At 41.3% G+C, this 15085-nt stretch overlaps 1 protein-coding gene across 4 annotated transcripts in view; it reads right to left on the bottom strand.

Moving 5' to 3' along the window:
• The window catches only part of DPY19L4 (dpy-19 like 4), a 73147-nt gene extending 60623 nt beyond the window's left edge, over positions 1-12524 (bottom strand). For all 4 annotated transcript variants that reach the window (XM_038000277.2, XM_038000274.2, XM_038000276.2 and 1 more), the window contains exons 1-2: positions 12071-12524; positions 5779-5889 (exon numbers count right to left, since the gene is read on the bottom strand). In XM_038000277.2, the coding sequence (XP_037856205.2) occupies positions 5779-5889; positions 12071-12509 (550 nt within the window). In that variant the 5' untranslated portion in view covers positions 12510-12524. The remainder of the gene's footprint in view (positions 1-5778; positions 5890-12070) is intronic.
• Between the last annotated feature and the right edge of the window lie 2561 nt (positions 12525-15085).

The raw sequence follows: 15085 nt of genomic DNA, 5'->3' as shown, positions 1-15085 counted from the left end.
CATCAGTCCCTTCATTTGTAAAATGGTGATCAGGCACACAAAATTAAAAATAGATCATAAAATGTCACTGTCAGTAATACAGAACATAGTTAAGTAATATTTAATGCACATAAAAAAGCCAATGATACATTGAGAAAAAAATGCAGGGTTCAATTTCACAAAAAGTGGAAAAAAAACTATAAGTACATAGAAAAAAAGCCATACTTATGCCAAAATTTTAAGAGTATTTATATCTACTGAAATTATGGATGCAGTTGTTTTTTTTTTTTTCCTCTACTTTCTACATTTTCTACCCTGAAAATATATTTTTGTAGTTGGGGAGGAAATACTATTTTGTAGTTGATATTTCTAGACTTATTTAATTTTCTTTCTTACATTGTATTTTTCAAATTTAAATTTTTTTTTTTTTTTTGAGACAGAGTCTTGCTGTATTGCCCAGGCTGGAGTGCAGTGGCGCGATCTCGGTTCACTGCAAACACCACTTCTCAGGCTTAAGCAATCCTCCTACCTCAGCCTCCCAAGTAGCTGGGACTACAGACAGGCATGCACCACCACATTCTCAGCTAAATTTTTTTTTTTTTTTTTTTTTTTGGTGGAGATGAGGTCTCACTATATTGCCTAGCCTTCAACTTTTTTTTTTTTGGAGTCTCCCCTGTTGCCCAGGCTAGAGTGCAGTGGCACATTCTCGGTTCACTGCAATCTCCACCTCCTGGATTTAAGCAATTCTTGTGTTTCAGCCTCCCAAGAAGCTGGGACTATAGGTGTGCACCACCACGATTGGCTAATTTTTTTTATTTTTTATTTTTTATAGAGATGAAGTCTCACTATATTGCCTAAGCTTACATTTTTTGTTTGTTTGTTTTTTGTGATGGAGTCTCCTCTGTCACCCAGGCTGGAGTGCAGCGGCGCAATCTTGGTTCACTGCAACCTCCACCTCCCGAGTTCAAGTGATTCTCATGCCTCAGCCTCCCCAGTAGCTAGAACTACAGGCATGCACTGCTACATTCGGCTTTTTTTTTTCTTTTCTTTTTTTTTTTTTTCAGTAGAGACAGGGTTTCGCCATGTTGGCCAGGCTGGTCTCAAACTCCTGACCTCAAGTGATATGCCCGTCTCAGCCTCCCAAAGTGCTGGGATTACTGGTGTGAGCCACCGCTCCTGACCAAAATATTTTTAATACACAATATTCATTTCTCTCCTAAGCAAAACACACTCCTTCTCAGGAGAGAACCTGAGAGCAGTTTACTCAATCTGTAGTTAGGGGCTCAAATGTCATTTATTTCAAGACCTGAAGAGTTAAGAGTTATTTTGAATCTAGGCTGGCAGTTCAACAGTACGCTCTCTCGAAAGCTTAACTAGCAATTCTTCTATGTATTTACCTAACAGAAATGAAAACATATGTTCAAGGAAACCAGTACAGGAATGTTCATAGCATTCTTATTCATAACAACTAAATACTAGAAACAACCTAAATGTCCAACAAGAGGAACAGGGATAAACAATTATGGTATAGTCATGCCCTGCACAATGACATTTCAGTCAACAATGGACTGCATATATGATGGTGGCCCTATAAGATTGTAATACCATATTTTTACTGTACTTTTTGATGTTTAGATATATTTAGATACACAAATGCTTACCATTGTGTTACAACTGCCTACAGTATTCAGTATAGTAACATACTGTACAGGTTTGTAGCCTAGGAGGAATAGGCTATACTACATAGCCTAGGTGTGTAGTAGGCTGTACCGTCTAGTTTGTGTGAATATGACAAAATCACCTAATGGTGCATTTCTCAGAACATATCCCTGTCATTAAGCAACACATGACTATATATTCAAACACTGGAATATACTTAATAATAAAGGAGAATGAACTATTGAGATATACAACATGGATGAATCTCAAAATGATATTTTTATTTTTTATTTTTATGAAATAGGGTGTCATTCAGTCAGCCAGACTAGAGTGCAGTGGCATGATCATGGCTCACCAGAGCCTCAATCTCATGGGCTTAAGTGATCCTTCCACCTCAGCCTCCCAAGTAGCTGAAACTACAAGCACGTGCCACCATGCCTAGCTAATTTTTATATTTTTTGTAGAGATGGGGTTTCGCCTTGTTGCTCAGGCTGGTCTCAAACTCCTGCACTCAAGCAAACCTCCTGCCTCGGCCTCCCAACATGCTAGGATTACACGCATGGCTAACAAGCGTGAGCCAACGCACCCAGCCACAAAATATTACATTTTTCAAAGATAACATACCGAGCTGAATGAAAGAATTTGGACACTGAAGCATGTATGATTCCACTTATAATGAAGTTCTAGAACATGTGAAATTATTCAGTAGTGATAACTATCAAAACAATAGGAATGAGGTACAAGGAAACTTTCTGAGATAACGGTAATGTTCTATAGTTTGTTTTGCCTGCATTCACATTTCAAAATGCATTTAATTAAACAACCAAGAATCTGTGCATTTAATTGTATGCTAATTATACTTCACTTTTAAACAATTAAATCACTCATTTTGCAAAGAAAATAAAAATTTTATTGATTTACCTACTTGATTTCAGTCAGCTCCATGTTCCAGTAACTATAGCTACAAATTATTCTAGATATGCCACTCTCAAAGGCTAAATTACACATCTTTTCATGCCTTCTCAAAGGCTTCATTATACATAGTTTGAGTTTACTAAACTTTTGTGGGCCAACAGCTTTAGTTCTTTTTTTCTAAGTCCTGTGTCCAACAAGATTTAGTAGGAACTACCTTAATTTATTCACACATTTTAACAAATTGTACAATAGCTATGCCCTTGATTTGACCTTTGCACTAAGGACTCATCTTAATCAGCCTTTGTTACTCAAAGCATTTCTCTCTTTTTTTTTTTTTTTTTGAGACGGAGTCTCGCTCTGTCACCCAGGCTGGAGTGCAGTGGCACAATCTCGGCTCGTTGCAACCTCCGCCTCCCAGGTTCAAGCGATTCTCCTGTCTCAGCCTCCCAAGAAGCTGGGACTACAGGCGCCCGCCACCATGCCCGGCTAATTTTTTGTATTGTTTTAGTAGAGACGGGTTTCACCACGTTAGCCAGGATGGCCTCAATCTCCTGACCTCGTGATTCGCCCGCCTCAGCCTCCCAAAGTGCTGTTATTACAGGCTTCAGCCACCGTACCCGGCCTCCCATTTCGTGATTTTAACTTTTATTGGTTGAAAAAGACAAACGGGTTTTTCTTTTCTTTTCTTTTTTAAATAAAGACAGGGTCTCACTATGTTGTCCAGGATGGTCCTGAACTTCTAACCTCAAGCAATCCTCTGCCTCAGCTTCCCAAAGTGCTGGGATTACTGGCGTGAGCCACCTTGCCTGGTTAATAAACTGTTCTCACTTCAACATTACAAGTCCCCGAATTTTGGAATTCTCTATTTTCTTCTTCATTCCCACTTACAAATAGACCAATTCCATTCTAAACTCAGATCTCTTTCCTGTAGTCAAATGCAGCTGTTAATACCAAAGGCACTCTAGTAACATTCTGTTTTGCAATCTCATTACCTAAAATGATAGAAAAAAATAGTATTGTCAACTATTCACAGGAAACAGTATCATCAAATGTTTTGTCATGACGTAATATAGATCTTCATTTTTCCAGCTCCCAAATATAGTTTTCTTGTAGCCAGCCCCTCAACTATTACCCACAGCCTTTATCTTGAGCAAATTTATATACAGGCCTCAACTTCCAGTGCAGAGGAAGCAGTATGAGAAAGCTGTTTAGCCCTTAAGGATGATACATTCTCCAAACCCATCTTTAGATATGGTTATAGAAGGAAATGGAAGAGAAAAGATCTCCAGAGTGTAAAATCAAGGACCATGGAGAACAATGAACTGGGAAACAATTCCCCAGGAACACAACTGGGGCATAAACACAACAGATTCCTTCTCCCAGAGTAAGGGGATATCCTGTCCCTGTCCAACAATGTATACTGAGCGGGGGGGTGTGCAGAAAAGAGTTAACACAGCAGGTCTGAGAACACTTTCCTGAGAAGGGCCTGCTTGCAGGCTGATCACCTGAGGTCAGGAGTTGACCAGCCTGGCCAACATGGTGAAACCCCATTTCTACTAAAAGCACAAAAATTAACCAAGTGTGGTGGCACATGCCTATAATCCCAGCTACTTGGGAGGCTGAGGCACAAGAATTGCTTGAACCCAGAAGGTGGAGGTTGCAGTAAGCAGAGACTGCACCATGGCACTCCTGCCTGGGTGGCAGGGTGAGACTCTGTCTCAAGAAAGAAAAAAAAAAGAAAAAAGAAAAAAAGAAAGCCCTGCTTGCAAGGTAGGCTGTCTTGGCTGGCATCTAGGAACTTCAATTTCAGGAGAGTTCCCACCATTCTCTAACTGATAACAGTGCCTATCCTCTTTGTACAAATAATGTAGTTTATGATTTCTTTCTGGGAGTCAAGAATTTTGGTACATGGTAGGCAGAGGATACCTACATGACTAGCCCCCAATAAAAACCCTGAGCACTGAATCACTAATGAGCTTCCCTGGTAGATAAAACTTTACAAATGTCACAATTTGATGCTGAAGGAATCAGGCCCATCCTGTATGACTCTACTGCAGTGGAAATTTGGAAGCCTATGCCTGGTTTCTTGCAGATTTCACCACAATAGGTCTCTTCGCTTTGCTGATTTTGTTTTATATTATTTGCTATAATAAATCATAGCCGTAGGCTGGGCACGGTGGCTCATGCCTATAATCTCAGCACTTTGAGAGGCTGAGGTACGTGGATCACTTGAGGTCAGGAGTTCGAGACCAGACTGGCCAACATGGGGAAATCTTGTCTCTACCAAAAATACAAAAATTAGCCAGGCATGGTGGCGTGAGCTACTCAGGAGGCTGAGGCAGGAGAACTGCTTGAACCCAGAAGGCGGAGGTTGCAGTGAGCTGAGATCATGCCACTGAACTCCAGCCTGGGTGACAGAGCGAGACTCTGTCTCAAAAATCAATCAATCAATCAATCATAGCTGTAAATACAACTTCATTCTGAAACTTGTGAGTCCTTCCAGCTAATAACCAAACACGGGGGTGGTCTTGGGAACCCCTGACACAAAATAGATAACCTGTCTGTTTAGTTCATAGACCTCTGGATTAGAATGAGTCATAGCTGGCCCTGATGTGGATAAGCCCTTGGGTTCAGGATGAAGGCTGTGACTAGATAAGACAGAGTCTTAGGATGTGGGAAAAAGTAAGTGTATTTTGTCTGAGGGAGGGAAATAAATCACAAGGACAGGATGTGGTAAACTATATTATTATTCACAACTATTTTCTCCTTCCCAGTAAAAAGATTATATATCCCTGCCCACTACCATGTGGACCTGGAACACTTCCCCGTAATGAAAATATACTTCATATCCCATCGTCTAAACTGATTATATGACTTGCTTGGGTCAATAAAAGGTGCGTACAAGTGATAGTGTGCTAGGTCAGCAGAAACTTTAAGAGGCATTGCATGATTCTGTCTCCTCTTTTCCTACATCACAAGAAAAATTTTTCCCAAATAGGGACTATTCCTTACAACACATAAAATTATGACAGCCAAACTGCAGCGATAACATGTAATATTAATTAGAAATAAATGTTTGTCATAAGCCAGTGAGATTTGGGGGTTGTTCAAAACCTAGCGAAAGCTGAGCATATATATAATCTCAAAATACGTATATTTAAAATATTAATATACTCTCTAGCGTAAAGTATTTTTGTAGTAGCACAAATTCCAAGTCTAACTTACGTTTTGGAACTCTTTCAGGAGCTGGAATGTCATTGATTTTCTCTTCTTTGGCAGATTCCTTATTTTCTGAAGACTTTGGCTTTTTTCTTTGGCGCAGCTCTACAGGTGGTCCTTAAAATATTTAAGACATTATTGCAATGTGTGTATAAAATTATTTTGATCTGTATCCTGAGCCAATTAACCTTTATTATTCTAAAGCAAAAGTACCACTAAGACCTATTAGCATCAAAGATAACCTTTTCATAATTATTTTGGCACCCCTGCAAAATCTTTTGTCCAAAAAAAAAGACAATTTTAAGTTCCACTGCCCAATTTGTGTTTTGACAATCCTAGTAGTAAACCAATGCGCTCTTCTCCCAAGATGATGCAATTTTCAAAACATCCCAAAATAAGTAAGCTCTTTTCCAAATTAGGGTCAAGGTGTTATTCAGCTCATAATTCTAGTTACCTTAAAGTATCAAATGCATAACTCATGGTTTAAGTGTTTTGTAAAAATCAAAACATAACACATTCATCATAAACTACACTTCTTTGTTTAACCCTGAAAGCTCTGCAGAATTTCAGTGCTGTGTTATCATTAGCATTGTACAGGCTTTTAGATTTAGGGATTAGAAAATAGGCTGAACTGGCCGGGCGCGGTGGCTCAAGCCTGTAATCCCAGCACTTTGGGAGGCCGAGACGGGCGGATCACGAGGTCAGGAGATCGAGACCATCCTGGCTAACACGGTGAAACCCCGTCTCTACTAAAACAATACAAAAAACTAGCCGGGCGAGGTGGTGAGTGCCTGTAGTCCCAGCTACTTGGGAGGCTGAGGCAGGAGAATGGCGTAAACCCAGGAGGCGGAGCTTGCAGTGAGCAGAGATCCGGCCACCGCACTCCAGCCTGGGTGACAGGGCGAGACTCCGTCTCAAAAAAAAAAAAAAAAAAAAAGAAAATAGGCTGAACCTACAAAGATACTTATATATGAGAAGGTCTCAAAATAATTTCCCAGGATTAGACTAACTTCCTCTTCTAGCTCCAGTTTTAGAAAACCTGATGCAGAAGTTACCTCCAAAATAGTAAACTAAACTCCAAGTTAAACAGGAATGTACTATGTACAATTTATACTTTTCCTCCCTAGAATTAATCATCTTGTGGGATAGATTACGATACTATAAGTACAGAGTGTTCCTGCCAAGTTATAAAGTGGTACAATAATTTATCTTTCTCATGGAAGTGGAAGACAGTTTTTTCCTTTCTCTTAGTAATAACTTCAGGCTATGAAATGTGAAAATAAACATAGAAGTCAAAGAAGGAGAAACGAATCAGTTGCTGCTGATCAGATGTATGTTCTTAGTTTTACTGTGGAAAATGAATAAAATAAACATATTTTAAAATAGCTTCATAGCAAACTTACATGCTCACTAAAATATCTTTAAACACTAGCATAGTGAGAAAAAAAGCTGTACATTTAACGGATTCAGACTGATGAATCTAATGTTTACTCATTTCTATACTACCATTTATTCTGTAGTCATGTTAAGTAGTGAAATCAATGAAAATATTTTAAAATGACATTATTAGGCTGGACATGGTGGCTCACGCCTGTAATCCCAACACTTTGGGAGGCCAAGGTGGGTGGATTACCTGGGGTCAGGAGTTCAAGACCAGCCTGGTCAACATGGTGAAACCCTGTCTCTACTAAAAATACAAGTATTAGCCGGGTGTGGTGGTGCGCTCTTGTAATCCCAGCTACTCAGGAGGCTGAGGCAGGAGAATCACTTGAACCCAGTAGGTGGAGTTGCAGTGACCCGAGATTGCGCCACTGCACTCTAGCCTGGGTGACAGAGGGAGACTCTGTCTCAAAAACAAAATGAAACAAAACAAAAAAACAAAAAATGGCATTATTAGAAAAATGTACCCCAGACTTTGAGTATTTATACATATAAATCCAGGTCAATTAGTAAATATCACTATATTCCTTCCTCATTATGCCTCTTTAATATTCCCCTGCTCTGGGTTAAAGTAGAAGTTAGAAGCAGTCATCAAGAATGAATATTTATGCAAAATCAAATAAAGTCTTCAAAAGCAAATTATTGTTTTTAATTTAATTTAATTTAATTTTTTTTTTTTTTTGAGATGGAGTCTCACTGTCGCCCAGGCTGGAGTGCAGTGGCCGGATCTCAGCTCACTGCAAGCTCCGCCTCCCAGGTTTATGCCATTCCCCTGCCTCAGCCTCCCAAGTAGCTGGGACTACATGCGCCTGCCACCTCGCCCGGCTAGTTTTTTGTCTTTCTAGTAGAGACGGGGTTTCACCGTGTTAGCCAGGATGGTCTCGATCTCCTGACCTCGTGATCCGCCCGTCTCGGCCTCCCAAGTGCTGGGATTACAGGCTTGAGCCACCGTGCCCGGCCTTTAATTTTATTTTAAAAGAATACAAGGGGAAAATATAACCACAAGAACCTTCCTTTGTAGGTACACCTGCATGATTAATCACATAACAGCACTGGACTTTAAAACATTTAATTGTATAATTTCAGAAATAAAATTAACAAATCTATTGAGATAGTCAACAGATATACTATATGTGACCAATGGGCTAGGTAAGTGGGTCTTTTCCATTAGAGTCTAAAAATATACACTTAGTGATAAATTGGGAGAGGAATAGTCACATAAAACGTGTTCTTACAAAACACTATCATTTTCCTTTTTAAAAATGTTCTTTATCAAATAAATCACTTTACAGGACTTTAATTAAACATGTTCTCTTTGTGCCCATAAATGAATTTTGTTTATAAAAGTACAACTTACACAAAAATTTTGCATAGATTTTCAAGTAATTTCTGAAGTATACAACTCTCAACTATCACCTGTCAAGAATTTATATTAGCAATGATCAAGGACCATACAAATATGTAATCTATAAAAAATCTATAATATTATATTTTCCTGATTCTAAGATGCCATATATTTGAAGATACCACTCAATAGGTTTTCAAGGGGGAAAAAAAAAACCACACTATCACATTGAATGCATGTACTGATTTTAAGACATACCAATTTTAGTGGCATTAAACTGTAAGAGTGAAAAGTATGACTTGATAAATACAGTATTCATTTTAGCTCATCTCTTCAACCTTATCCCTAAAGCTAACTTTCCATATAATTTCATAATGGAAAAACAAAGCCACACATCTCTAGGTGGAAAAAAGCAAAGGTCAAAGCAATTGACAAATGAGATTATCAGTTCTGACCGGAAAGCTCTGGGATGTAATTCAAGCTTCCTTTTTACTATCTTTTTTTTTTTTTTTTTTTTTTGAGACGGAGTTTTACTCTTTTTGCCCAGGCTGCAGTGCAGTGGCGCCATGCCAGCTCATTGCAACCTCCGCCTCCCGGGTTCAGGCAATTCTCCTGCCTCAGCCTCCCAAGTAGCTGGGATTACAGGTGTCTGCCACTACGCCCAGCTAATTTTTTGTATTTTGAGTAGAGACGGGGGTTTCATCACGTTGGCCAGGCTGGCCTCGAACTCCTGACCTCGTGATTCGCCCGCCTCAGCCTCCCAAAGTGCTGGGATTACAGGCGTGAGCCACGATGTCCAGCCACTCCTTTTCACTATCTTATATTTTTAGCATTGTAAAGAAAAAGTCAAACTAAATGAAGATGATTACACATCCACAAAAGTAACCTGCTATTTCAGACTTCAGTCCAGTCATCTTCATATGAAATAGTAGGGCTACAAACAGGCTTTCAAATGTCCACGCAGGCTAGACATAGCAGTTTCCAAATGAAATGTTAATACTGCTCTATTCAAGGTTGTCATTACTTTCTTTGCTCTAACAATGCTTTCAGAAAGCATAAATATAAACACCCTGGCCCTCTACTGCATCAAGGAAGACATTTTTTTTTAAACCAGATTCCCAGAGTATTTACTTGGACAATGAAGAGGATCCAAGCGAATGTGAATTGTAAATAAGACGGGACATGGAGAACACCTGGATACAAGTAAAATACACAGACTATTTAGTCTAATTTTAACACAGCGAATAAAAGATAATATGAATTTTTGGGGAAAAAACTATAGAGTGACAAATAAACAAAAAACATTCAGAATGCCTGGCATATAGACAGACAGGTGTGCTATATATTATTACTAGCATTATAATAAATGAAAATTTAATTACTCATTCATTGCTGACTATTATATCCTTGCATCTAATAGAGTATGAACACAAATATTTATGGAATTAAAAATGTGTTGAATATAAGCAGTATTTTAATAAACTGCAACCCATTAATTGTCCCATATAAGATGTATTTAACTGTTTTTGAATTATATGTAATTCTACAACCAAAAATCATTTATCATTTTATTTATTTTATTTTTGAAAGGGAGTCTCGCTCTGTCACCCAGGCTGGAGTGCAGTGGGGAGATCTCAGCTCACTGCAACCTCAGCCTCCTGAGTTCCAGCGATTCTCTTGCCTCAGCCTCCCAGGTAGCTGGGACTACAGGCGTGCGCCACCACGCCCGACTAATTTTTGTATTTTTTAGTAGAGTCAGGGTTTCACCATATTGGCCAGACTGGTCTCAAACTCCTGACCTCGTGATCTGCCCGCCTTGGCCTCCCAAAGTGTTAGGATTACAGGTGTGAGCCACTGTGCCCGGCCTTAATTTTGGTTTTTTTTGAGATGGAGTCTCGCTCTGTCACCCAGGCTGGAGTGCAATGGTGCAATCTCGGTTCACAGCAACCTCAGCCTCCTGGGTTCAAGTGATTCTCCTGCCTCAGCCTCCTGAGTAGCTGGAACTACAGATGTTCGCCACTCGGCTAATTTTTGTATTTTTAGTAGAGATGGGGTTTCACTGTGTTAGCCAGGTTGGTCTTGAACTCCTGACTTCAAGTGATCCACTCACCCTGGCCTCCCAAAGTGCTGGGACTACAGGCATGAGCCACCATGCCCAGCCCATTTATCATTTTATATCACGTAAGTAAAATTTACAAAACAGTACAATCTTTTAATATTGGCTCCACAGATCTATTTAAGTACAACCATAGTCTAAAATAATTTTTCATTTTGCATGATGTATTAAAGGCTTTCAGTATTGTAGTATTGATTTTTTTATGCAGTATTAACTTTTTTAATGCTTTAAGTTAAGCATGAATGTACTCATAGGAACATGCAAGCTAGTGTATCAACCAGCCTCCATAAATTTGCAATTAGAAAAGAAAAATACATCAAGAAATATTTCAAATGATAATATACTGTAACCACAGACAGAACCAAGGAAACAAGTGGAATTACATTCTTTCTCACCAACGACAAACAGCTTTGGTTTTGAAAGTTAGAATGTCTTAAATTCAGACCAGCTTTAACACTCTGAAAACTCAAGAGGAAGCAAATATGAACCAAGCCTGCATAGGGACAGGCCAGCAAGTCACAGATCAGTAAACACTTCTTATGCTTAATTTTTAAAAACTGCTTTCCGCTAAATTCTTTAAACTCCTTCCTTGTACTCTTGGTTCAAAAAGGCTTGAGTCGACCGGGCGCGGTGGCTCACGCCTGTAATCCCAGCACTCCGGGAGGCCGAGGTGGGCGGATCACCTAAGGTCTGGAGTTCGAGACCAGCCTGACCAACATGGATAAACCCCGTCTCTACTCACCCACTTTGACCCTCAAAGGCCTCCTGGCCTCATCAGCTCCCAAAACTATAATACTTAGATGGCTCTGCTCTTTACCATTTTCCTCTAAACCTAAGTGAACTTGGCTTTCTTCAGTTTCTGCGTGTTCACCCATTCCCAATTCATCATGCCATGTTTATCCCAAATCCCTGCCTCTTTATCCCCGTGGTGAATGTCCCCTCACCCCCTGTGCCTCTAGGTTTGTCAATACCCACAGCCCTTTAAAAATCGCCCTCCGAATGAGGGGCCTTGAGTGAAACAACGACCACATTCAAATATGCACTCAGTACCTAAACCTGCATCTTCGAAACCAAACTGCGCCCCCCACTTCACCAAAAATCTGCTCAGGACCCTCCCTCCCTCCCAACCACTCCCTGCACAGCTTTCTCTCCTGCTACAGATTCCCAACTTTCAGCTCCGCCTTTGCTTCCTAATTCGGCCGACAAAACTTCGAGCCATTCGCTCCGCTCTCCTGAATTTCTCCGCAGCCCTCTCCTGGGCGCCGCGCTCCTTCCCGCCCTCCCCGTGCGGCCGCCACCGCGGCCACCGGCAGCTCCAGCCCACACCTCCAGCGCCCCCGCCCCTCCTTCCCGAAACCACAGGCAGCCGTGGGCGCGCTGGACCCCGCGGCAGTCACCTTCTTCCTCCGCCATCGTCTCTGCGGAGGCCGTGGCGCCCTCCGGCTCCCGCGCGGCCCGGAGTGTCCCTCCCTCCGCGTCGCCGAACCCCTCGGCCACCCGGGGCCCGCTCCTGGCCGCCGCGCCCCCACTTCCTGACCCACCCCCCTCCGGTGTCGCCGCCAACCGCGTCCCCGCAGGCGGCCAGGGAACCAGAGTGTTGGGAGAGGGGAGCGGTCGGAGCGTTTCGCTGGGGCGCCGGAGCCTGCGAGGGCAGGAAGGAGACTCCATGCCGGGGGCGCCGCCCACAGCAGCAGCTACCGGCCGCTGCCTCCCCTGGAAAGCGAAACTAGTGGGTCTCGCTGCAGCCCCGCCCCTCGTCCTACTCTTCCCAAAAAGTGGGGGCTTGCTTTCCGCCACGTTTGTGACTCCGCGACTTAGCGAGTCGGAGACGATCATCAGCGACACCTCCCAGGTCCAGCCTCTATTCCCGCCCCATTTTACACGGAGGAAACAGATCTAATGTGGTGGAAGTCACAAAGCCGGACAGAGGCAGAACTGCCTGTAATTCCAGCTACTCGGTTAGCGCTTTGGTTTAGTAGACCACTTGACCATTACAAGAAAGAAGCTTGTGCTTTTATAGTAAACTGAGTAAGAAAATAAAGGCCTGGTATGAGGCAATGAAAATAAAAATGTTCAAAGAGAATGAATTCAAAAGATGTTGGAAGGCCGGGCTCAGTGGCTCAAGCCTGTAATCCCAGCACTTTGGGAGGCCGAGGCGGGCGGATCACGAGGTCAGGAGATCGAGACCATCCTGGCTAACACGGTGAAACCCTGTCTCTACTAAAAAAATACAAAAAACTAGCGAGGCGAGGTGGTGGGCGCCTGTAGTCTCAGCTACTCGGGAGGCTGAGGCAGGAGAATGGCGGGAACCCGGGAGGCGGAGCTTGCAGTGAGCTGGGATCCGGCCACTGCACTCCAGCCTGGGCGACAGAGCGAGACTTCGTCTCAAAAAAAAAAAAAAAAAAAGAAATAAGGTCTCACTTTGTTGATAGCTGGAGTGCACAGGTGCAATCATGGCTCACTGTAGCCTCGACCTCCCAGGCTCAGGTGATCCTCCTACCTCAGCCTCCCAAGTAGCTGGGACTACAGACACACACCACCAGGCCCAGCTAATTTTTCTGTGTGTGTGTGTGTGTGTATTTTTTTTTCTGAATATGGGTATATTCTGTGTGTATATATAAAATATACATATATACATACATATATATATTTTTTATTTTTTTTTGTAGAGACATGGTTTCATTGTGTTGCCCAGGCTAGTCTTGAACTCTTGAGCTCAAGCAATCCGCCCTCCTTGGCCTCCCAAAGTGCTGGAATTACAGGCGTGAGCCACTGCACCTGGCTAGGACGTTTTATCAAAAAACAAATTTTCCCAGAGTTAAAACTACTCTAGGTAGAGATTTTTGATCAAGTTGGTCATATGAAACAATACTCATAAAGCAAAACATTTTTGGAACTAAGTGGCCTATTATCAAGATTGTCCCAGGCAAAGCTTCTATGCTAGAAACATAGGTTGCTGACTTTGTACCAAGACTCTTGCCTCTCACCTCTCTTCTTTCAGATAGTAAGCCCTTTAAATATTTGTGAATTATATTAGGGTTTCCAGATACAATTCAGGACACTTTAGTATGAGAATGTCCCATGCAATATTTGGGACATGCTTACACCAAAAATGATTTGTTTTTATCTGAAATTTCTATGTAATTGAATATTCTGGGTTTTGTTTTGGTTTGGTATTTTGTTTTTTTTTTGCTAACTCAAACAGCCCTATTTATAGGGATTGAGACTGCCACATTAGAAGACACCTGCTATTAATTGCACTTAGGCCTTCTTGGTACATGTAAATGGCAGATTAAATTCTTTCTTATTTTGATCAAAGGGATGCAATTGGATAGCAGGTGGCCTCTGAGTACCTCAATTCAGTTAATTCAGAAAAAAATCTGCTATTCCTAAAGCCCTGACAGATGAAGTTGTTTCTGCTGTTTTTCCACCCTACAAAGAACTGAGGCTAGACCTGGATGCTGAGGCCAAATCTAGTGCAGTTCTGGAGCAGTCCCTGAAGTACTCTTCAGACACACAGCCACTGCAGATCATTTACTAGGCATGTCCAGACTGATGCGTCAAGGATGCATCACATTCCAAATTGTAGGTATCTTAAAAGCAAAGGAGCACAATGATTTTTGGGGGAAAAAAAGTTGTCTACCAAATTTGTGACATCACTATAAAAATGCATGTGTATAGAGGAGAACAACACACACTGGGGCCTTTCAGAGGGTGGAGGGTGGGAGGAGGGAGAGGATCAGGAAAAATAGCTAATGGGTACTAAGATAAATACCTGGGTGATGTAATAATCTGTACAACAAACCCCCGTGACATAAGTTTACCTGTGTTACAACCCTGCACTTGTACCCCTGAACTTAAAAGTTAAAAAAAAAAAGTGTGTGTAACACGGAAACTGCTATGACATTTCTTTTTCTTTTTTTAAATACAGTAAAGGCTGGCCCAAGTGCTGTGGTGTTCACAACTAATTGATCACAACCAGTTACAGATTTGCTGCTTCTCCATTCGCACTGCTTCACTTGACCAGTCTAAAACAAATACAGTTAAAAAAAACATATCAATTTCTCATCAATTATAATATGATTTAAAAATAGAAAAAATTTTAAATCCTATTAGAATCCTGGATGAGCACCTTGACTGAGAATAGAAACCTTAAAAGCCAACAGCATGACGTGTCCAGTAGATGGCAGACGCAGCCAGAATCATAATGTAAAGGTACATTTCATACCCAACTGTCTTCTTTGTGCACTTCAGTGAAAAAGTGACTCTTTGAATTTATATTCCCATGTAAAAAAATACCATTAATAATTAGATTAACATTAACATTTTAAAAATTCACAAAATGGTGCTAAAGAAACAATACTGGCTGGGTGCGGTGGCTCATGCCTGTAATCTCATCACTTTGGGAGGCT

This window comes from Chlorocebus sabaeus, chromosome 8 (assembly GCF_047675955.1).
Source record: "Chlorocebus sabaeus isolate Y175 chromosome 8, mChlSab1.0.hap1, whole genome shotgun sequence".
In the NCBI taxonomy this organism is placed as follows: domain Eukaryota; kingdom Metazoa; phylum Chordata; class Mammalia; order Primates; family Cercopithecidae; genus Chlorocebus; species Chlorocebus sabaeus.
This window is presented reverse-complemented; position numbering and strand designations above follow the sequence as displayed.